Source organism: Scylla paramamosain, chromosome 8 (assembly GCF_035594125.1).
Source record: "Scylla paramamosain isolate STU-SP2022 chromosome 8, ASM3559412v1, whole genome shotgun sequence".
NCBI classification, from domain to species: domain Eukaryota; kingdom Metazoa; phylum Arthropoda; class Malacostraca; order Decapoda; family Portunidae; genus Scylla; species Scylla paramamosain.
The window spans coordinates 17,684,499-17,709,539 of NC_087158.1; the positions used below are offsets into that span (position 1 = coordinate 17,684,499).

The 25,041-nt window shown below is 38.4% G+C and overlaps 1 protein-coding gene across 1 annotated transcript in view; it reads right to left on the minus strand.

Annotated features, from left to right (window-relative positions):
* Nucleotides 1-2,170: 2,170 nt before the first annotated feature.
* Nucleotides 2,171-25,041, minus strand: part of LOC135102554 (neuronal acetylcholine receptor subunit alpha-7-like) — a gene marked incomplete at its 5' end in the record, with an annotated part of 72,856 nt that continues 49,985 nt past the window's right edge. Inside the window, 5 exon segments of the mRNA XM_064007836.1 lie at nucleotides 2,171-7,864; nucleotides 10,917-11,095; nucleotides 17,476-17,562; nucleotides 20,923-21,117; nucleotides 22,963-23,038. Coding sequence (XP_063863906.1) covers nucleotides 7,367-7,864; nucleotides 10,917-11,095; nucleotides 17,476-17,562; nucleotides 20,923-21,117; nucleotides 22,963-23,038 — 1,035 coding nt within the window.

The window sequence follows — 25,041 nt, forward strand, 5'->3', positions numbered from 1 at the left end:
AATAGGGGTGAGAGAAAGTAGAAAATCTTGTGCAGCTAGGCCGCAGAGGAGCAGTTGGCATGAAAATAGCGTTGAAGATAGCAAGAGATGCAACATTGCGGCGATGAGGGAGAAGCTGAAGGCACTCAATTAGAGGAGAGGAAATGATAAGACGAAATCAGATTTCACGAGCAAGGATGAAATGGTACGAGTTTTACTATTCTTAGTTTCTGGCAGGTTGGAGAATATATGGAGTATGATTTTGGGAAGAACTGTAAAGGATATGAGTTTCAGGAGAAGAAATACGAATTTATCGTTTGTTAACTGCCTTTCTGTTTTGAAGAGTTCAAGAGCCAATTTGTAATTGGAGAATGTGTGCCTCCATGCCAGAGACAATGTCATCTATTACGTGATGGGCACACTGAGACGAATCTCTGACAGAGAAACAATATACAGGCAGCATTTATTGTTTTCTCATTTGAAACTCAAAATTGGCTATGTTTAGTGTAATTCGATGTTGCTGTCTGCATTTATTACTAATAGCGATACGCATGTAGACCTAATGCATGTTTCGGACTCAATTTTGACGAGTAGATTGACAGAGTATGATAATGCAATCTTCATACTCCGTGACTGCGGTTATAGTAATCATTTTAGTTGTTATTCATTCAGATATCACCAACCTTCTCCCACATGATAGCAACTTGGATAATGTGTATAGTGAGTTTGATAATGAACTAGAAAAAAAAAAATAGTGAGCTATAAAATCAAAGATAGAATAAGACAAACACTAATTATATACTCTTTCAAGATCGATCAGTAGTATACAGACCGCAGCTGATATAAATGGATGGGTGTGAACTGAGGAGGGTTGCATGTAGAAAGTCGCGGGTATTATTACCAAAGTTTTCACTTCCTGGGATGCAGCACAAGTAATAAGGTAAAGAATGTAATGTTCATTTTCATTATTTACTATGGAATTTTCATATCCTCGTTTTCTAAAGGGTTCTTGTCTGTGTCCTGCTAGACCATTGCTGCAGGGAAGGTCGGGTGGAGGAACGTTGCCCTGTTACCTTCATTTCATCTTCTGTACGTGTATTTTACCGATACCAGCAACTACCTCACCAGATACCCTCGACATAGGGCAATGTATCTTCTGGTATCTGTTCTTATCCTCCCAACTCTCTCTCTCTCTCTCTCTCTCTCTCTCTCTCTCTCTCTCTCTATGTATGGATTTGAGTTCTCACGGCAACTATCTCTAACGGCCAAGGAGATAAAAATAACAGGTTCTCTAGTGTCTATACCAGCTGATGTAGAATTTAATAGGTTTTCTTGAGTGTTTATACCAGGTAATGTAAAATTTGCGTTCAAAATATCATTACATTTATGAAACTACTTTAAAAACTGCGATAGCATAGAGTTGAGTGTTATGAATGAACACACTATAAAAAAAAATTTAAAAAATGACAAAACGTTTAAGTTTGCCCTTAGAAATTCCACGTTCTCTCCGCTTCTTTATCCAAAACAAGGAATGGTGTTAAATTAGGGGTTACTATTCTGTTTATATTTGTCTAGCCTTGCTTCAAACACACACACACACACACACACACACACACACACACACACACACACACACACATTCCATATTAAGATGTGGTTTGTTTACTCATATTCACGTTGACTAAGATTTTATCATCTTTTACTCTTTTTGCTGTTTTCTCGCATCATGAAGAGCAATCCAGGTTTGGAGAAATGTCGACAACCACTGTTCGATTATGCACAGTTGTCCTCAGTGGAGTAAACATTAATGTATGGGTCCGTGTATATCCAGCTAACTCCTGCCTCTCACCTCTCTTTCTCTGCGCCAATCCCGCTCTTATCTGCTTACTCTGCTTATCTTGTTTGACCTCCACTGCACTCCACTGGGACGAATTCATTTCTCCTTCCTTAATTGGTTTTAAGGACGTGGACAGAGAGACAGTACTTGAGTAGTGGTGTACTTGTACTACAGCACTACTTATGGCCTTACCTGTAATACAAAAGTTCATTGCTCTAATTATTTTCTGAACACAATGTGCATTTCCTCACAGCTCAATTAAATCCTCACTATTTGTATGTCTGGAGCAGAGGAGAGCGTTACCCTGAAAACAGCACTGTGTGTGGTGACAGAGGCAGCACTGATAAGACACAGGAAACAACAACATTTTATTCGTTAAAGATACTTGACAAGGAATATGTTACAAAATTCTTAAAAGTTACAGGTTTCCGTTCTACACCGCTCTATCTTCAAGAAGCTCTTTCAAAAGTCATTGTAGTACATACAAACACTCGTTTGCCTCGCTCGTACCGCTGGGACTACCCGAGCACCGTCCCCACCCTTCCCACGCACTCCTGTTGCTCCCTCAGACGGACACATTTGGTGGATTTTGATGGCTGAAGAGACTGACTCTCGTAGAATTATGGACAAAATTGCTGGTTTGAAGAGCAGGGTTTTCCGCTTTAGAATGCAGCAGAACATGAAACAACGGATGCTCCACGCGCTCCGTCAGGTTGTAACCGGTGTGGCTTGGGCTCAAGGGTAGTAAATATGTGAACAATATTGGTGACTCAAGTCACTTACATTATACGTGTACAACATAGTCATGGGAATTCATATACATATCTCAGGGAAAGCGTAATTATGCTTACTTCATATAATTATGGGTAGTTACCTAAGATGCATTTTAAAAATATGCCAAGTTACACAAGATGCCAAAACAAAATGGCGGTACATAAAAGCTTTGGATCTGTTGAAATAAGCAAGTTTTATGTACACAGCGAAGTCACGCAACGCCGGAAGGAGCCTGGGAGTGGCGGCGCCGCCACCACTCCTCGCCAAGCACCTTGTCAAGCTTCTCTCTTTACCATCATGTTTATGCAAATTATTCTACTTGCAGTTTACATTCATCTTTCTTATTCTAAATCTTTACTTAAAATTTAAGGAAACTAAATTCACATTTATATTTAAATCTACCGTGAGGAATACACAAGATCTTCATAACGCTGAGGCTTTCTGACCAGCACGTCTGTTGATGCTGGCAAAATATGCAAAAGCCAACGTTAATGCGATGAAACAAATTGGAAGATAAACCATTCGATGCAATAAATCAAAACAATTATGTGGCCTTCCGGAAATATGAGCTATTGTGGCTGTGAGGCGCGACGCTCTCTCCTGCCGGCCTGGCTCCCTCCCAGCCCACGGGTTATGTTTAGAATAATGAATAATAATACGTATTATATAGTAGAGGGTGGACATAAACACATACGCACATTGTCATCGCCACACATATATCGACATTCAGGCGTTCACAAAATACATTGAGCGTTGGTCTCCACCTTTGGTGGAGGCTGCGAGATTGAGGCTGACAGGAACAGCAGTACAGAGGAGCAACAGCTAAGAGGTGAGGGTAAGGGACGGGTCGGGGGGCCTCGGCTTTCCCCTCCCCCGCTCGCCAGGTGGCGGTGCGGGGCATCTTCCTGTGATTGTCCACTGGCCAGGATGAAATGAAACACTTTCCCGTTATAATATTGCGCCCTAAAAACAGTAGGCAGTTCAGTCTTCTTTATAAATATCTCAAGACTTTTCTTCCAAAATGTTCTGTTAATTGTTATACTGTACTTAGTTAGTAACCCTGTGAGTTAGTTATAGTTACAGGAATTTGAGATGTGATTTAAGTAGAGATCTATTGAAATCAAACAAAACTTACGTCCATAATGTCTTTGACGAAGCAGATTTTTTTTTTATATATATATTCATAAAATAGGAATTCTGATGAAGTATGTAGTGTCACCACACATTCTTCCTGAGATATCTTTCTAACTCCATCTACATTGCTACTACCTAGAACTGTCCTTTATCGCAGCGGAAAATATATATTTATGATAATCTTCGTTCTGAAGGAAGAAAAGCCGGACGAGGCAATTAAGGAAAACGAGAATGTTCAGGCTTCCGTCTCCCTGCCCCTCAGCACAGGCTGTCCAGCCTCCAAGCTCAGAGGTGACTCAGAGACGAGCAGGTGTTGACTTACGGGGCAGGAAACTTCTTCCTGGCAAGGTCTCGTTATAACAGATAAAACAACTGAGATAAGGAATTTTTGACAAGTGCGAATGAAGAAAGCTCTGAATTTGCATTTTGGACTCAAAATATGTGCCTGTGATGAAAAGGAAAAAAAAAAAAATGAGATGGACAATGAAATAATAGTGTCAATATTATTAAACTGATCTATAAAAGCTCAAGAAAGATAGAGATAGGAAATAAGCTCGATTGGAGGAAGATTGGGTAAAGGCGCCACAAATAAACAAATCATCAATGAACAATAAAGGATCGTCAAAGAGAGCGAGAAAGGGTGTCATTAGTTTTACCTTAATGTTAGAACTCAGCAGGAGTCTACATGCAACGTTATTATTGGCTAACTGAGCGGCGAAGCTCGTGTTATCGTCTCTTCTGTACATAGCTGTCATACAGGGCTCTCTCCTCATCTTTGTTGGAAGCACGGAGCAGTTAATAAACGTGTATAGTAAAATTTAAGTAACACATTCACCTCTCTATCGACTAATTTGTGCACTGGGGGGTTTCAAAGCATCACACAGACTCTCAGCGCGCTTAGCCTATCAAAACATAGAATGGAAGATATTAAAATGGCTCCCGACAGGAAGAACTGAAAATCTACATTTGTCTTTTTACTTCTAGAATTATACAGACGAACCTCACTCTCAGTATCGCTAAGGATGAAATGAGCAATGACATCAGTGAAATACGTAGAAAGTAACTCGCTTTGAAACCTGAACGATCGCTCTTCAACGTGTGTGTGGAACGTGTGAGATGTGTAGCAAAACAGCGAGTCTCGTAGCATATCCCTCGCTCAAGATTACAACTCTAGGGTGTTTGGCGGGTTGTTAGAATGGATCCTACTCCTATCAGCTTCCAATGACTGGCTCTTACCAGGCATAATAAACAGCGTTACCAATCTTTACCATCACACAAATACTAGCCTCGTATTTCACAATTAACACAATATATTTCCTCAACTCGTATACTTCACAAAATCTACTCGAAAGGGAGCTGACAAGGCAATTAATAGAGGTTCCTCAAGATCAAATTAGGATGGTTTTCCTGTAAGAAGAAATGCAGCACCTTCAGACACGGCATATTTCCGTCTGCGACTAAACATACCGAGACTCAGGGGTAACAAGGGTAACAAGGGGCGGCGGTTGTTCTGTGGGCGATGTACTCGGTCATAGTGTCATGGGCGTCAGTGTTCTTACTCTCTCCCTCCGCTAGAAACAGTTGGTAGTCGTGTGTTCAGCTGGCTGCGATTTGCGGTAACGCGGAGCAACGACTGTCTTTTATATTCATGATTCTTTGCGTTATTTTATTATATTACTTGTAGATAAGTGTTAAGGAACGTCGTGGATTCTCAGATTTATCTTTTATATTGATCAGAATGCCATGAAAAGGACTTTTACTAATATTTAATTATTGATTTTTTGGCCAGCTTCTTAAATATATTGTGTTTCACAATTAATATTACAAGAGAGAGAGACAGAGAGAGAGAGAGAGAGAGAGAGAGAGAGAGAGAGAGAGAGAGAGAGAGAGAGAGAGAGAGAGAGAGAGAGAGAGTGTGTGTGTGTGGAAGGGGGGGAGGAGGGAGGGAGGGAGAGAGGGAGATAGGGAGGGAGGGAGGGAGGGAGGGAGGGAGAAAGAGAGAGAGACCAAGTTGACATGTTTATCTCCGTCGTGCCGTTCTGACTAATTATGATGATTATGAATTATCTGAACTCGTGATTGTCAAATCACACGCATAAACACGGGGTTATATATTAGCCTATTTCTCTAACTTAGAGGAGATTACTTATCAGTTATTGATTATTAAATTAAAGACCTATAATCTATTTTCCGTGACAGATAATGACGTTATATTCAGGATCACAAAGGAAAAATTAAAACGGAAACACTGCGTCCTGATCACGAAACCATTAATTATGTTTGAGACGACTAAGTTATGAGTAGGTCGTGGTGTACTTGGTAACAATTCTTAAGAAACGGAAAGGCTACTGCAAACCATTGGTCTGGGGGTGGGCGGGCTCTAGGGGACTCAACGAGACTAAGCTATGTACACTAGACCTTTGTACAGAATAATGAACATTGTGGTCTACCAAAAACAATTACTGTAGTATCAGTCACCAGTAGTGATACTTCCTTTAGATGAGCAAGAGGAGACTTAAATTGTGCCGCCCGACCCTGCGTCCTCGCGCGGCGCCTCGCCTGCCCCCGCCTGCATCGGGACGCCCGATGGGGTGAAGGAGCCAGCACTCAAGATTACTTTATTCTCATCTCTTCCGTTCCGTTGTTGTAGGCTTTATATATTGTATTAGTAAATGGTGGATGTCAGAAACTGATTCTCCCATGTGGATATGACTTTTTTTTTTTTTTTTTACCCACAAAAAACGGTATATCCTGAGTCTTGACAGCAAGGTACCGTATTGATATAGATGACATTCTGAAAAGTATTAAACAAGCAATCCTGATTTAACAATTCTTAACGTTAGAAATACAAAATAAATCAATAAAATGAAATAAAAACACGAGAAATTAATCCTCTTTTTTTTTTTGACTCGTAATCCTTTTTGAAAATGATGTGAACCTGAATATCGTAAAAAGATGCCCCTTCATATATATTTCTTCCTCATGACAGCAAAAGTTTAACCAAGGCATCGTTCTCGCTCTGGACAAGAGATCTGCCGAGCCTTTCACTGCCTGTGGCCACCGCCCTCTAGAATGGCCAACGCAGCGACGCCCGCCCAAATGTTTTATCCTTTCAAGTCTTCATTTAGTCGCTTTACTGCCACATGACTGCATGTTACTGTTTTCATTTTCAGCCTTAACACAATGTGATTTTTATTTATTTAATTTAATTAATTATTTATTTATTTTTATTATTTATTTATATATTTGTTTATTTTACTTTATTTTTTTGGCGAAATATGAGTATATTATTCCAATATGAGTTCTCTAGGCAATTGACCCGTTTCCTTTTAGTTTTGTTTGTTTATGATATGATCAGGATCATAATGTTACACTAAATTTCCCCACTGATGTGGTGCCAAAGAGCGCGTTTCGAACAGTGAAGGTGTCTGCGTCCAGCGTGACGGGCGGCGGTCTTGCTCCAGCTCTGTGTGGCATCGCGGTCTTCAGTCTACCTTTCAGGAAAAACTTAACCCTTTAACGCACAAAGAAGGCAAGATTAGATCTGATTTATCTAACGCTCTTGTACCAAAATAATTTTATTCCTAATTAGAAAAATCACTTTGCCTAGAACATTATGTAATACAAATTTCTTTTATATGCTTATGAAATGATATGTGGCGCCGAAAGCATGACAACGATGGTGGAGACGATGGTGTAGGTGGTGAAGGTGATGAGGCAGAATCGGTCCACCACCATGGCCGCGAATTTCCAGTCCACTTCTATCTCGTGGACCTCCTCGTCACACCTCATCTTGTTGGTGATGTACCTAAGCTCTCGCAGAATGTTCTGCAGCTCCCGTGTCTTATTGAAGCAGAAGGAAGTGTGAGGTGTGACAATGGGCCCTCCTTCCTCGTAGGACCTGCCTACGAGGCGGGGGTAGCCTCCATTATGTGAAGGCGTACCGCTGCCCATCGCCTGGATCTGACGAATATCATCGTCAATGTCCAGCACGTTTGCCAGTAACGACTTGGACGAGCGTTCCTTCAGCTCCAGCTCCCTCATCTTATTGGTCATCATGATGGTCTTGCGCGTGATCTTCTTTCCCGGACGCTCCATGCGCAGGATCCACGGCAACCACTGCAGCAGCACACAGCGGATCTGCAGGGAGAGAAGTGATGGTCCTGGTGGTCAGGGGGGAAACACTTGCCGTGAAGTCTTTTTTTTTCATTGCAGTTATTTCAGACGCACGCACACGCGCGCGCGCACACACACACACACACACACACACACACACACACACACACACACACACACACACACACACACACACACACACACAGGAAAGGAAACAATTGTCTCAAGGCTATTGTTTTTTCGTTATAATTATTTCAAACACACACACACACTCACACACACACACACACACACACACACACACATATATATATATATATATATATATATATATATATATATATATATATATATATATATATATATATATATATATATATATATATATATATATATATATATATCGTGTATAACATTTTTATTGCATTTTATATTTATACAAATATTTTTATTACCGTTGTTTTATGGACTATATTAGAATGTAATTTGCTTTTAGGCATTTACGCTGGAGGTCGTATGTTTATTCGTACTAGTCGCTGTGCAATGTTTGGACAAGTAGGAGTTAAACATTATAGGAATGATGTGTGATGGTTTCAGTGGGGAACGAACTACGTCAGGACAAACATAACAGCACTCTGAGGGGACCAGTCTTCTGGCTCTTTAAGGATTCTTCTACTGACTGACACAATTACTGCTGTTACCGGACGTAAACAATAACATACACAATTTTTTAGTGAGTATAATTTGATCGGCTCAAGACACCACTGAGAGGACGTGTCGCATCCAGGAAGGCAACGCTTGTTTCGGTAGATAATGGGAGTATTTATATATGCACATTTGTTTACTAAACCTCGTAATTTGAGTACTTTGCTTTATATATGTTAGATAAAGAAGTCTGTTTTACTTTGTGTGTTACACTTTAGATTAGAAAAAATAGAAGGGTCGTGCATAACATTTTATAAACACATAATTTAGAACCTGCAATAAAGGCTTCTTAGTATGCCTTTATTATAATTTGGAAAAACAAAACAAAAAAAAATGAACATCTAGATTTCTATGGACAAAATATAATTATAATTGTGATATACAGACTACAGAATAGTAACTGTGAAACAAGACATGTAGGACACCGACGAGCTACTGAGGGTCATGTCAGGACTCAGCAACAAGGGAATTGAGATGTGTGTCGCACTGATGGCACAATGAAGGTAAACATACGACCAGACAACAGACATGCTGCTACAACTGCGTCAGAACCAAGTTTAGAATGTGTCATGGATGTGGAGACAGACAGCCTCCAGCAGGCGGAGTCAAGGGCAGGTCGCTGGAGCACAATGTACTACTCGTTAGTCCAACACACTCAAGTGTAAGGGAAGGTAAAGAGAAAATAAGAAAACCATAGGATTTTAGAAAAAAAAAAAAGATGCCGAATTACGTGTTGTTTGTTTCTTCAGATGCACAGCCATGACATAAAGGATGGTGGCTATCCCGGAATATAGAATGTGGGCAAATGTCCAATAAATATTTTTGAATAATCTGAAATACGTTTTTTTTTTCTTTCTCACAATCTATATGACTGTCATATGTTTGCAAAAATAAATTGGGCTCATTTAGCAGGTCACTGATCGCTCCATGCTCATTTGCAGCATGCAAATTTGGCTTGCATGTTATATATATATATATATATATATATATATATATATATATATATATATATATATATATATATATATATATATATATATATATATATATATATATATATATATATATATATATATATATATATATATATATATATATATATATATATATATATATATATATCGGGTAATGCTATTCTGACGCCTTGAACAGGTTGTCTGTAGCAGGAAGGACGTAGCTGTGGATGTGAGTCTTTTGAATATGTTACATCCATAAAGTCCAGTAATTGTCGTTGTTTCTCACTAATGACGTGGTCGCAATTAACTCTTTTTTCCTTCAGACTAACATAACATTTTTCATGTGGAATAATAGCTGTCTTCGGTTTTTCACATTCACAAAAAGCATGATCCCTTGCAGCGCAAGAGTTTTGTTCTGCACTCGTCTCATTCATTAAGTAATTCGTTAAAATGAAGGAATGTAGAGTACGTAGTTCTATTTTATTTCATTTTATTAAATAAGCCAATTGAAAAATTCCTAATATCTTGCACATATTCATGCATAATAGTTTGTTTAGTAATTTGTTCATCGCAGGCTGTGGTCGGTCATTGCAGTAAATCTCTACGAACAGCATTTGTGAAATATCTATATTAAGTAGGCCTATATAGTAAAAAATTGTATATATTTATATATGTATTGCCTTCATATATACGTGAACAGTTGCCCTAATGACAGCATATTCAACAATTATTTTGCATTTTAAAGATAATGGAACCTACAACTATAAATATTCATTACCAACATCTTACCCGTAAAGTAAATGTCGTCTTTCTTCTAGTCTTTGTCGCAGCGTCTACCGTCTGTTCTGCCCCAGCACAGTAAAGTTTCCGTGGATGGTGAAGCCACCGGGGCCGGGAAGGCAGTGCACGTAGAATGCAACATACTAACACATATAGGACAAAATTACTTTAACGGTACGCTTTTGTGTCTTCCTTTATTGGCAAACATCGTTTGCTTTATCTTTTAACAGGAGTCTACTGTTTTACCATTACCCTCCTTACTTCCATGTGCTTCCTTCTAATTTCGCTGACCCTTGCTCCCTTTATATTATTCCTCTACCATGACCGAATTCACTATTTCTTCCATCTGGCGATCATAAGCTTCTACAATTTATCACATTTAGAGTGCTGTAATGCTAAGCATGGTGGCAGGACAGACGGTCCAGATAGCAGTGGAAGTATTAACAACATTAGGAACGAATGATGAAAAGGGATGAAATATAGCGTCAGTAGAGACGGATACAAATAATATTTCAGCAGTGTTTCTTCTCCTGAAGTAGAGAGCCACATATAGCGGTGAGGGAGAGGCGTAGAGGAGAAGCACAGGGTGGGTTTAAGGCATTCCTGCGAAGCTCTATCAATTCATCTTGGCTTACCCATCGGGGCATCTTGAGAGCTTCCTTTGAGGAGGATTCTTGTGTGTCTTGTCCTAGACCTCCACTTACCCAGTTCGGCATGGCATGGGTGTTGGGCGTGCGGTGGTGGTAGTTGAGCACCACGACGGTGAGCACCACAGAAGACGCTACCATGAACATGATGCAGTTGAAGTACGTTGCTGGAAGGTGGGGTGTGAGAATCATTAGTGCTGTGTTAGTATCAGGGCTTCAGGGAAAGACTGTTTATTGAGTGTGGTATTACTGACTCATAACCTTAATTTTAGTAGTGCATTCATTACTGATCACTAATGAAATTGTCAAATGGATTTCTTTTATTTTAGAAGCGTTAAATTTAAGGTAAAATATATTACAAGCAGATTGAAATTGTGTAGCTTTGTCCTGGAGTAGCATGGATCAGGTGTGGGTATTCAGTACAAAAGGGAAACACTGATAGAGCTATAATTGATAATTTGATCAGTGCTCTTTTGTGGATGCAGGTAACCCTTGTGTGCGTGTGACAAAGAACTAAGATATAAAGACACTGACCGAGTAATGCAGATCCTTTTTATCGATCACTGTATTGAAGTGGAGGCGACTTATTCACTTGCTTCATTTGATTTCGAGAACTGCGAACCTCCGCATCCCCAAAATTAGATTTTGGCGTTCATTAAAAATGTGTGTGCGACAGTTGTGACAGCTGAGTGCCCGTGCCTCCGTCATAGTAAAGAGAGAAGCAAAGAGTTTCCCAATCCAAAGTTAGTTGTTCAGTATTAGCTGTCATATGCACCTTGCCTGTAATTGCTGCTGCATGGCTGCCGTCCACAATCAAACGGAAATTCTTATTATACAAGAGTGCAAACTACAGTTATTCTGTTTCATAACTACAGTGTGTGGTAACTACAGACTACTGGCGACGTAACAACGTGACGGATATTTTCGTATCAATAAAGTTCAAAGAACTAATTGGTGTTAACTGAACGTTAAAAAAAAAAAAAAAAACACACTGACACCAGCTAAACTGAGACACACTTGCGAAATTCTTTAGTGAAGGGTAACGTTATTGCTATGCTGTATTCTTATTAACATTAACAATATACGATTTTTTTTCTTACGTACCAGCTCGGTAAAGATTTATCAATCACGTCAAGTAAAACACAGACAGTATTATAGTTCATGTACTGAATGTGTGTGTGTGTGTGTGTGTGTGTGTGTGTGTGTGTGTGTGTGTGTGTGTGTGTGTGTGTATGCTTGATTTTTATTCCCTTGTATACTGCGTTCCCGGTGTGAGCTTCCCTGGGGACGCGGAGGCACGGCGCCTGAGCGGTGGCAGCATGGCAGTGACGAGGCATCAAGGATCTGCACTACCGCGAGCCACGGGTGGAGGCGCTAGTCGTGGACACCTGTTCTCTGTGTCCATCGTTAGCATTATTTTGAAAAATGGTTATTCTTAGTGCCGTAGAAAACTAACGTAAGATTAAGGAATAGGTGCACGTATTGAATTAATAAAATACTACACATGTGGAAAATTCTTCAGTGCAGAAAATATTGAGTAAAGATTTTTTTCTCTTTAACTTCAAATGAACTGAATGTTCATCTCAGCCGTGGCAAAATAGTTTTTTAGGAAGAAAGAATATATATATATATATATATATATATATATATATATATATATATATATATATATATATATATATATATATATATATATATATATATATATATATATATATATATATATATATATATGCTAAAAAACATGTCGGGCACTTCCACTTCTAGCAATTTTGAAATCGTAAAATGACATTTCTAAGGTAATGATGTCTACTTGTGCACAATACAATGGTGTGTGTGTGTGTGTGTGTGTGTGTGTGTGTGTGTGTGTGTGTGTGTGTCTCTCTCTCTCTCTCTCTCTCTCTCTCTCTCTCTCTCTCTCTCTCTCTCTCTCTCTCTCTCTCTCTCTCTCTCTCTCTCTCTCTCTCTCTCTCTCTCTCTCTCTCTCTCTCTCTCTCTCTCTCTCTCTCTCTCTCTCTCTCTCTCTCTCTCTCTCTCTCTGTGTGTGTGTGTGTGTGTGTGTGTGTGTATGTGTGTGTGTGTGCGTGTGTGTGTGTGTGTGTGTGTGTGTGTGTGTGTGTGTGTGTGTGTGTGTGTGTGTGTGTGTGTGTGTGTGTGTGCGTTGCGTCTGTAATGTATCCTATTTTCCTAATGACTGTTTTGGAATTATACTTTGATGCCAGACAGGTCTTAGGATTGATTATAAAACATCTAGAAGCAAAGATTACACCAATGGCTCTGGCTGAAATGTCGTAGAGAAGTTGTGAGGCTTTATCGTTTCAAGATGCAAAAATATTACACTTTGTCCTATCGAATATAAGTGTTTCAGATCAGTCGTGTGCTAGAAGGTTTTTGATGCAAGGTTGTAGTTTGGATTATACTGCCAACAGTTTTTATGAACAATGAACACAGTGGAATATTAAATTAATTTCCGATTTCTTTGGCACAAAAACAGCAACTAGGACACAAAAGTCAAGAAACTTCTATAAATAGTCTTTTAAGTGTTATGTGAATGCGAAAAAGATCCAAAGAACAACTTACACATAAAATAGCATGGACACCTTTGTTTTTTCTCGTATTTTAACTTAACTTAAGTCCACCGCCTTCCATGCGAGAGGGGCAGCAGGTAACAGTGATGGTGATATTCTATGATTTTATCTAGAAATGCTGATTCTATTTTTACTGAAAGCGCTCATTGAGCCACAACAGTCGTGCTTCAAGCCTGGTGAGGACTGTCATGCAACAGCCACTACACGCATGCACAAAACACAGTCATGCAGTGTGAATGGCCTTACGTTAAGCTGGTACAGTTGGGGCATGCTTTACTCGGCTATTGGCTTTATCTGCTGGTTTATAGAATGTCTTAGTACGGCAAAGAAAAAAAAGTGTCATTCAGACCACATTGAATGATACTTGGAGAATTGACCAAAACATATGGCATTGAATGTAATATCAGTATACTATGATCTAATGATAAAGAACTGACAATCTGTAGATTTTATATAGATACATTTTTTTTTTTTTGACAAAGGAAAGATAAAGGACATTTTGTAATATATTGCTCTCTGCTAGTAAGTATTATTAACACCTCGCATCTCAAAGATGACCGCTTAATATTTTATATTTATTTTTAGTTTAATTTAAGTATTAAAAGGAAATGACTATCAGCTGTCTCTTTTTATTTAACACATCATGATATCATAGCTGAATAAAGCACATTGCATCTGGATTAAATGAGAGAAGAATAGCAAAAATTAGTGCGGCAAATAATTAAGTATGTTACAGGCAATAATAATGTAGAACAATTTTGCGTATGAATAGTTTAAAATTTCCTACTTAACACAGACACACAAACACAGACGTGCGTGTAGCATGTATTTTGTTTTGTACATGTGTACTTGCAAACATATTTAGTGTCATTGGAAAATCATGGTCGTTATTTAATGATGAGAAATCTGGTTTGAGCTTCTTTACTTATGGTATATAGGCAGTCAGATTTTTTCTTCATAAATTCCAAAACTTTAATGAATTTTATGGAATTTTATTAAAATATTACATTTTTTTTGGTAATTAAGCACGTTACCTGGAGTTATTTACTTGCACACTGAATTAGGATCTAACCGTGTGATGCGATTGACTTATGCAGGTTGAGAGACGCTGGTAGCCACGTCCGTTTATTTTAGGATTTGACAGGGTAGAACAAGGTGTATCGGAAGGGGAATGCAGCAAGTCAGATGACAGAGGAGAAGAAAAGGAAAAGTTTCGCGGAACAAGCTGTGGTATTAAGGAGGATTAGGACAGGAATATGGGTAAGGGATTAATGGAGAAGTAAAAATAAATAGCAAGAGGAGGGGAAACATGAGCTCTTAGGAATATAGACAAGAAAAAAAAATAATGTAACACAGCAATAGGCTGCTGAACGAAGAAAACGGAGGAAGGAAGAAAGAACTACTGAGGGTTGCCTTGAAAATGCAGAGAGGAAGAAACTGGCGTGGCTGGAAGTGTGAGAGGACCTGCGGGTTTGTTCATGTAGTATATGAGCAGCATAAGGTCTGGCGAAGAGGAAGTATGATGGCTTTATATTCATCTTGTTTTTTGTCTTTGAATGATTCATGCTCCATCAGTATTTACACTCTGCCAAAGAGGAGTATTCTTCTTCTTGGCCACACCTTTGATGGTCAGTGGGTGTTGAGGAGAGACTGAAGGCGCTGGGGCATCAGGGAATTATCCGCCAAACTCCTCAAGGCCGAAGCACAAAAGAGAAAAAAAAAAAAATAATGTACCTGAATCTTCGACCCTGACGACCGTGGCGGGTAACGCCGTCATGCCCAGGCCCCTTCCGTCTTTCGCTAGGCGTACGGCTTTCAAAACATGAGAGCGTAAAATCCATGATAGCAATGGACGGATTATAACAGAATCCATTGGAATTCAAAATATATTGTTCGAAAGTTACAATCAGTTCAGCACTACCACGGATCATGATGAACTCTCGTTTTTATTAGGCCGAGTCCTCTGTGGTCTAGTTTTACTTTTTAAATCTATTTAATCCACAACACCGTCAGAGACACAAGGCACCAGTCGCCATACCATTGCGACGGCCAAATGTTGCGGTAATCGTGACACAGACCACGACTTGTGAGCTGTACTCAGGTGGCTTCAGTAAAGCTCATCTTCTCCCCACAGGGAGAATAGGAGCTTAATAAAAATATAAAGCTCCGCCTCGTTAGCTCTTTACCAAGGCATGATCTAGTCACATCACTCAGGAAGAGTGTTGCTGGGAAGCCACTTAATGATAAGAGAGCAAGAGGAGTGTAAGGGAATAGAGGTGGCATTAAGGCCTTAACAAACACAGAAAACGTTCATGCCTTTGTACGCCATTCCAGCATTAACCATCATATTACCATATCGGTGTTAAGTATATAGATATGTATAGTATCTGGCACTCTGCCTACCTGTGATGGGGGTGGCAAACCCACGGGCCAAATGTACAAAGGGATGGTGGAAGGCATTGGTGGGAATTGCAAGTAAGCGTGGTGAAGTTTGGCGAAGAGCAAGGTGAAGGTGTGGGAGGGTTAAAGAACTGGTAGGCTGTGGTGCAAACATGTCATGGCCCTAAAGAGTTGCTTCCCTCTGCTAACACCACATGACTTTCTCCTCAAGAGATCAACCACAATACTTCTAATGTAATTATTTCTTGCTGTCATTCACTGTATATGAGTTAGGATCATGAGGATGGGGAGAACTGCTGTTTGGGGTAATGGTGAAGGGAGCAAAGGAGAAGCAGGGTAGACTATAGTCAGCAAGATACTAAAATTGTTGATAATGAGGCCCAGCGTCGGTCACCCCCTCACAGTTGGAGGAAAAAAAGAAAAAAAAAAAAGAGGAACGGATGACTTTGATGAGAGATGGAATACTCTACCTAACAATGGTATAGCGTCAGATACTTGAGGCAATTTATCCGCTACAACAGTCATGAAAACCGTCAGAGAAAGCAGGATTGTGATTTCTGAAAGAAAAGGAAAAAGATACACCATTTGTCAACTTCGAACATTGGAAGGACTAAATTCACTTAAAAGGATAAATGAATGAATAGTCATAAAATATATAAATGTGATAATAGAAGAGACGATGAATTGTACATCTAGTACAGGAACAACATCAGTCCTCTCTCAGAATGCAAGAGTAGATAAATTCATGGGTTAATTAGACGACATAAATAGGTGATTGGGCAGGTGTAGTAAAGCTCCTTACTATGTACAGGTATTTTGTGAACTCGCACGGCTTAGAACCGTACAGGAGGAAGTGACATGAAAACAGAGAAACGTTTGACATGGGCGGACAGATTTAAACAAGGAAGTGCATTGGTAGCATGAAATATTCTCCAAGTATCACGCACTCCGAGAAGTCCTGGAGCTATGGTGTAATTTTCTCACACAAAAACATTCATGTTGGTGAAGTCGAAACTGTTCTGTCTTGTAGCCATTTTCAGTAGGAATTTATACATCACAACAAAATAGAGAGAAAAATATGTATAATCATGTAAACTAGTTATAATTTTAAGAAAATTAAAAAAAATTCAAGGAACTCGCTTTTCAATCATAAACAACTGTATGTGTTAAGAACAAAGAAAAGATAAAAAAGAACATTGTGTAACTTATCGATAATATATCTACAGTGTAGGCTGCATGTCTACTGGTAAAGAAAAATAATTATGGCTGCTTAACAATGTTGGACCAGTAAGTGTGATGGGGCATGATGGCGAATGGCAGCCGCTAAGTCGTCTCAGGTCTATTTGATTGAAAATTACAACGTACTAATAACGAACTTTCGCTACAGTGACGTGGAAACGACGACTGAACGGATTGGACAACTAATAACACATAAATATGAAATAATAATTGATAAGTAAGTGTGCATTATGGTGGTGAAAAATTAACTGTTGACTCGTATATGTCAAAGACGTCGAGATAAGTGGAACAATCTACTTGCTAGGTGGATGTTTACATACATATAAGTGGCACGGCATCGGATGTCTCCGGAATATTTTCAGTCACTATGTTTAGGAAAACAGTTAGCGAGAGCAGAATGGTGACGCCTGAAAAGGAAGAGTTGGGCGTGTCAGTGTTATGGTTAAATGCCTCCCAAAAGCGTGGGGAGGCAGTTTTGGAATGTGTCGCCACCAAGCGTCCTCCTGTAGGAGGCCGAGGCATGATGGGCCATGGACCGGACCTAATTGAAGGCCCTGGTGCACAGCAATGTCAGACAATTTACATTGCTGACATGGGAGGAGTAGCGTAGCCAGCCCGGACCAGACCACTCGAGCTAAGCATTAGAGAAATTCTCACACCTGACATAGGTATTGTATTAACTCCAAGATTATCTGAGAGGAATAAAAAAGGGCAAAATGCAATGATTAGAAATTACATGTATATGATTAATGTAATGCTGTATTATTAACAAAAACATTATTATATTAATAATGAAATAATTATCTTATATTAATAACTGATTGCATAAGGAATTAAAATGAAAACCCAGTATGATATAAAGAGATATAATAAATGTAAAGCAAATTAGTGTCCTCGAAAAGGGAAAGGTGCACCGTTTGGGCATAAATGTATATAAGGAATGAGTGACGACGTGAAATACGAGAGGACTGATCTGTAAAGGAAATAAAGGATATATGTAGGACCAGACATGAACCAGCTTAAAAGATTGAAACTTGCCACCGCCCTGGGGATGCAGGACTGATTAGCAAAGCTATTAAGTTGCTTAACTAGGTACTTAACTACATAGGTACACTCACTCCATTGTTAGCGTTTGCTGGTTTGCTAAGGTGGTATATATATATATATATATATATATATATATATATATATATATATATATATATATATATATATATATATATATATATATATATATATATATATATATATATATATATATATATATATATATATATATATATATATATATATATATATATATATATATATATATATATATATATATATATATATAAAGTTTATCAGGTCATTCCATCGTTGCAGTGTTCCGGAAATAATTATAAAAAGAAATATTTATTATCATTATTATTATTATTATTATTATTATTATTATTATTATTATTATTATTATTATTATTATTATTATCATTATTATCATTATTCCTTTTATTAATAATAATAATATTATTATTATTATCATTATTATTATTATTATTATTATTATTATTATTATTAGTAGTAGTAGTAGTAGTAGTAGTAGTAGTAGTAGTAGTAGTAGTAGTAGTAGTAGTAGTAGTAGTAGCAGTAGTAATAGTAGTAGTAGTAGTAGTAGCAGTAGTAGGAGGAGTAGTAAAGTATCAGCAGCAGTAGTAGTAAAGAAGTAGCAACAGACGCAGCAGCAACAGCAGCAGCAGCAACAGCAGCAGCACAGCAGTAGTAGTAGTAGTAGTAGTAGTAGTAATAGTAGTAGTAGTAGTAGTAGTGGTAGTAGAACTTCATGTTGTTTATTATTTTATTTTATTTTAATTTATATTTGGTAAGTGTGGCAGAGAAAGTAAGACATGAACATCTATTTTCAAATACTGATTTAACTTTAAATGAAATGTGTTGAACAGAGAAAAGTAAATGGAAAAAAAAAAGTGTGGGAAGCAATCATTCCTGTGAGGCAGAAAACACGTGGTGCCTCGTGGTGCCTCGTGGTGCCAGGAGGACGAGACCGAGGAGAGGGATGAGGCGGGCAGAGAACGGCGAAGAGCTGCTGTTAGTTAAGCGCGGCTGAGTTGTATCCCCACTTTATAAGTTTATGTAACGTTGTTAGTTATCAATAAACATATAAATACAGATTTTTATTAAGTTACAGGTCATAGGATGTGAAAATTAAGCTACTCAAGGAAAATTACATGAACATAAATTCTATCTCCGCTAAAATTTCTGTATTCATTATTGCTGATGTTATTTGAATTATGAATTATAAGTATTCAATTTAAATGGACTCATTCACAATGTTTGAGTTCAAGTCAAGTATCCAGGACTAGAAAATAGCTACTTATAGAGAGAAAATCATATTCTTTTATCATCATCACCACCACCACCACCACCACCACCACCACGCACACTTTAAAAAGTTAGTGATGGCTTGCTAGACGAATTAACTCCTGGACAGAGTACCTGTTTTCCACATTAACACATTCCCTACCTAATGGTTTCCTGATCATTTATTCAGGTTTTATTTAATTTTCCACTGAAGATTATGATTTTTCTTTCTGAAGAGATACTGATGCGATGATGATTTAGTCATTATTTGCGATGATACGAAACTCCTGATAGAGAACAATGATTATTAGTTGTATTGCTGTCATTGCTATTTTTTTTTTATAAGTAATGTGTTGATATACTTGAAGGAATTAGGAAGTAAATATTTTTGCAACATGTGGTTGATATTGACAAAAACATTTTCATAATACTCCTTACATATATATCACAATGGTTATTGACTTTTCTAATATGTATATGTAGCCTTGTGATATAATGAACTAATACATAATGCTCTTAAGCGAATAAAAAATAATTAAGTGTATGCCTCTTTATCTATCTGTCTGTTTAGATGGACTTTTCAGAATTTTCCATCATCTGGCGAAGATTTCGTTGTCATCTCACTAAACTCGGCGTGTGGGAAAGAAACTTAGGGTGTTTTGAGCAGCAGCAGTAGTAGCAATAACAGCAAGATAGAGAGAGAGAGAGAGAGAGAGAGAGAGAGAGAGAGAGAGAGAGAGAGAGAGAGAGAGAGAGAGAGAGAGAGAGAGAGAGAGAGATGCCAAGGGTAAGTACAATAACGTGATGCTTTAATTTTTTAAAACTTAATAAGTGTTAAGTAAATTAATGAAAGTACAGAAGAACCGGAAGGCCTTGGGTCTTTTGAAAAAAGTGAAGGAAATGTTTAATAGTAAGAAAGAGCAGAAAGTACTAGTGTGATGGAGAGAGCAGGGCAAGGATGGTTAGCACAGTGTAAACAGTCAAGGGCCACAATTTATACATGTATTATAATCATTGATGAGTTAATGGCATATTATGATTTTAGCTTTGTTTATAGACAAAGATGCTTTCATTTGGCGTCTTGAATTGAAGAGCGTGCTGTTAATAGTGTTAGAAACTCCTTTTTTTATTTTATTTTACTTAGCATTCTCTATTAATTAAAACGTAAGTCAAAACCTTTTTTAAATAAGTTAACACCTGATGGTAAGTTTAACACAGACCAGAATACGTACATCTGCACGCAGTCTGCAACTTAAAGGTAAAAAAATCCATAGAGATAATGCTGGAACAAATCTTTATTAATTTTCTTGTATTTTACTTATATCACCCATTAAAAAAAAAAAAAAATCGAAAAAGACCCTCTACAGAAAATCCGTGTCGTGAAATATTTACCTGGTGGTGCCGGGTCTTACCTAATGTGAGCTTCTCCCCGGAGTCGGGAGGCAGCGTGAAACCCAGTAACGCCATAGACGAGATGAGCACACAGGGCATGATGAGATTGCTGAAGTAGTACAGCGTCCTTCGCCTGATGTGGATTTGGAAGGTGACGTCCACATACACTTCAGGGCAGCAGGTGTAGGTGAGCGTGTTGCGCTTCCCGGGCACCGCTGCAGGGAGGGAAGTATGGTTGTTAAAGAGGGTCTTCACAGGGTTACAATTTACGGCTTTTGGCGGCTACACTTTTCTGACGAGAGTACACTCTCAAGATTCCTGCATCGATACTTTGATACTTACTTGTGCGGTGGGAAGAAATCGGTGACGAAAAACTAGAAGAGACCTTGTAATGAATGTATCTATGGAGCTAATGAATAGTTATCTTTGAGTTATCCCATATGTTCGTATATTTGCTATTTTTCAATCGCATACCATTATTGACTTTGATTTGCTTTTGGGAACACCATGAAAAAGGAGGACAACGCCACAACGAAGTGGTTGTCGATGGGCAGCACAGGACACAGCGCGCTGAGCTGCTATTGTGTGTGTTTTTTTTTTTTTTTCACATTTAGCAGATCACCTAGAATTTAATAAGTGATAGAAAAACTCAGCTTACCCAGGGAAATTGCAATTGCTTTTGATATCATAAACACTGTAAGAAAAGTGACAATAATAGATATGCAAGTTAACTTTAGATCACACCAGCTCCACTCTTACATAGGTAAACTCTTCTTTTCTCACACTTTTTCTTGATTTGTAAAGGGACTCCTAACATTATGGGAATAACAATAGAAGTCTTGAAGAATACTGTTAAAATTGGGTGAGTGTTGTGGGGCTTGTTAGCCTGGTGGCCTGACTGGAGATGATCAGTGAAGGCATCGCCAACGGCACAGTGCTTCTCCATTACCATAATCTTCCTCTTAATTAGGAATAAGATTGTTGTAATTGCCAACGTGTTTCTGTATTTTGGTCAGCTCTGAAAACATTGTGGTGAGAGCTTAACGTTTTCCCATCATGTGTCACCAAATAATTCATTGGCTCTTGCTCTCAGATCCATTATCTTTACTCCCCTAAACGTTGAGAGATAATTGTACTATGATTTCTTTTTTTTAAGAAAAGCAAACTAGTAGTTCAAAGAATGAAGAACAAAATATATACGGCTTTATCAACAAACATATGTTTATGGTCATGGATACATCAATGCTTTATGTATCTAATAATTGGGCAAAGAGCGTCCGAGTCTCCCTCTCTTCTCCCCTCTGTCTACTGAATGATTACCGTCCACAACAAGATCAGCCCATCCCCTCCTCATCTCAGCCCTGTGATGGTGATGGGCTTCTCATATCTTCTGGGTGCAGTAATTGCTGAGATGGAAATGCTATTAAGTTTGTTATGTAAATTCCTCTTTGTGATTGCAGTCTGTTCATTGCTTCTGACAAATTAATCTTGGGTCATCTTCCATTACTCATTCTGGTAGGTGGCGGGTCAAGGGTGAGCCAGGGAAGAAGGTAGCGATGCCCGGTTCGGTGCCGTCATCAGTTTTCTTCCTGAAATCGTGCATCTCGTGGCGTATTAATTCAGCTGTCGACCACACATGCTTCCGCTCACAACGTTGCTCCTTCGATCCTTGCCTGGGGCTACACCGTCCCTGGTTCATTATCTTCTGAGGGGATAACAAAGGAAAATTCTATTCCATTCCTGGATTCGTTGTCGTCTCAATCTGCTCCGCCACTGACGGTGCCATTACATTATATTTTTCTGCTGATGATTTCTTAGAAAACAGTGATGCTAAGTAGTGTTCTTTCTTGATTTCCAGATCATACAAAAACTGTACTGATTCATAAAGCAGAATTAAATCAGAACAGTAAAGTCATGATTTGGAAACTCATCACAGATACCTAGTGCCTTGTAGATTAATAATGAAGATGATTTATTTAGGATATGTACAGAACACTTGTCGGTGCCAGGAAAGGGTCTCCGTCTACACCTGGTGGCCTCGACAGCAAACGGCGGCTCACCTATGAGGTCCCACTCCCCGTTGGTGATGTAGCCGCTGATGTCTCCGCCCTGCTCGTTGTTCAGCTGCAGGTCGATCTGAAGAGGAAGACGTCATGTTAGAGGGAGTTCACGAAATAGATGGTGAAGCGTGAAATGATAGAATTCACCCACAAATGATAATGATTACAGATTCATGTGTTATGGGGAACACGAAAATGGATTTGTTTTCTGCATGAATTAGTGTGTTGAATATTTATGCATAATGAAAAAAAAAAATATGATTAGTAGAATAAAATTTGATTATCATCACATTAAAAATCCTGATGCATATATAACAATCGTAAATATCAGATACGCATGTTCATATATGAGTGATATCTACAATAAAGATTTTGGCTGTTATTTATCTCTAAGAAATAACACTACATGAAATAGTTATATTTGCTTGAGAATGCTCATTGAGCCAAGCGAATAATACGTTTTGCAGCCACATCCCATCGCAGTACTTCACTCTGCATCCATCCTTACCTGCTGGACCAATGATTTCACTGTAAGGCTTCAGTGTGAGACGGACACCCGACTTGCCGCTCCTCAGTACGATATTCCTCTATCAACTTCAATGTGAGATGGCCACTGGCCATCTCACATTGAGAGAGAGAGAGAGTGTAGAAGAGTAACATCTCACATTGAGAGAGAGAGAGAGTGTAGAAGAGTAACACTGGCCATTGGCCAGTGTTACTCTTCTACACTCTCTCTCTCTCTCTCTCTCTCTCTCTCTCTCTCTCTCTCTCTCTCTCTCTCTCTCTCTGACGATTTATTTTTCGGTGTCCAGAAATGACTAATTTACTAGCTTAGCTTGTTGGGTTAATGACAGTTGAATAAAACAGTCTCGGTAACAAGTGTAAGTTGCTTGCTCATACAACATTTAAATCACTTCATGGAATTCAGATAAACTTCCGGATGTGCGGAACTTACGGAACAATATCGCCTGTTCTTTTGTCTGCGTTCATGAATATTTAATGTCTCTATATGGCTGACGCTATTTCGCCAAAGTATTAATGTTGCACGCCCTATGTGAATGATCGTTCTAAATTTACGAAGTCTTTTAAAAGTGAATTAATCACAACTTATGTCTATATTATAAACTTCAATCTTAGGACATTTCAGTGTTCATAATAAGCAAGTAAATAAATAAATCAATCAAATAAAAGTCTCTTGTACTAAATTTGGAAGCGGAGCTTTCACCTTTGTTATCATTAATGACACAAAAACTGATAAAGAACCACACTTGTATTCCAGACCTTAGTGAGACCACTCGACATGCATGAACTTTGCTTACATCTAATATTTTAATTTTTGTTTGCTCTCATAAAAGTATTCTAAATTTGTTCTCAATCGATCTTATCAAATTTTCCATCCTGATCTGTCGTTTTTATGCAATTTTCGAATCCACAGAAATGGAACTTTTATATCATGTACAATAAAATTCGCCTAATAATGAAAATCTCACGAAAGTCATGATGAAAGGCATTTGGCAGAAGGAGAGACAACTTGAAATGGATGCTGTATTTATACTTCTGTACAGATTTTTGCCAAATTACTTTTACAAGTAACCAACATGTTTTAAAAATTCAGAGCTGGTGAAATCTTATTTACCCATCTTGTTAATTTTAACCTTTCTAGTAAACTTATACTCTTAATGTTTTTTTTTTTTCCCCATGTTTGAGGATGCATTAACAAGAAATTGAAAACTAAGTGTACTGACACATTTTTGTAGAAGTAGAGATACGTATTCTGTCACCGTGTTTGAGACAGAAGAACTACTTGGTTAGGTGTGTGTGGTTGATGGCAAATGTTTTCAAATTCATTGATTCCTGATAGCTTTCAATTTCTCACGATGGAAAGGCATCATCCAGGAGAAGGAGAGGAGAGGAGGAGAAATAATTCCTACAGGCTGTTGACTACTATAAATGTGCCTTTGAATCACTGACGGAAAACCTAACAAGTTAATAATACATATAAGACACATCTGAACGTTCAGAGAGAGAGAGAGAGAGAGAGAGAGAGAGAGAGAGAGAGAGAGAAAGCATGATGGTAGG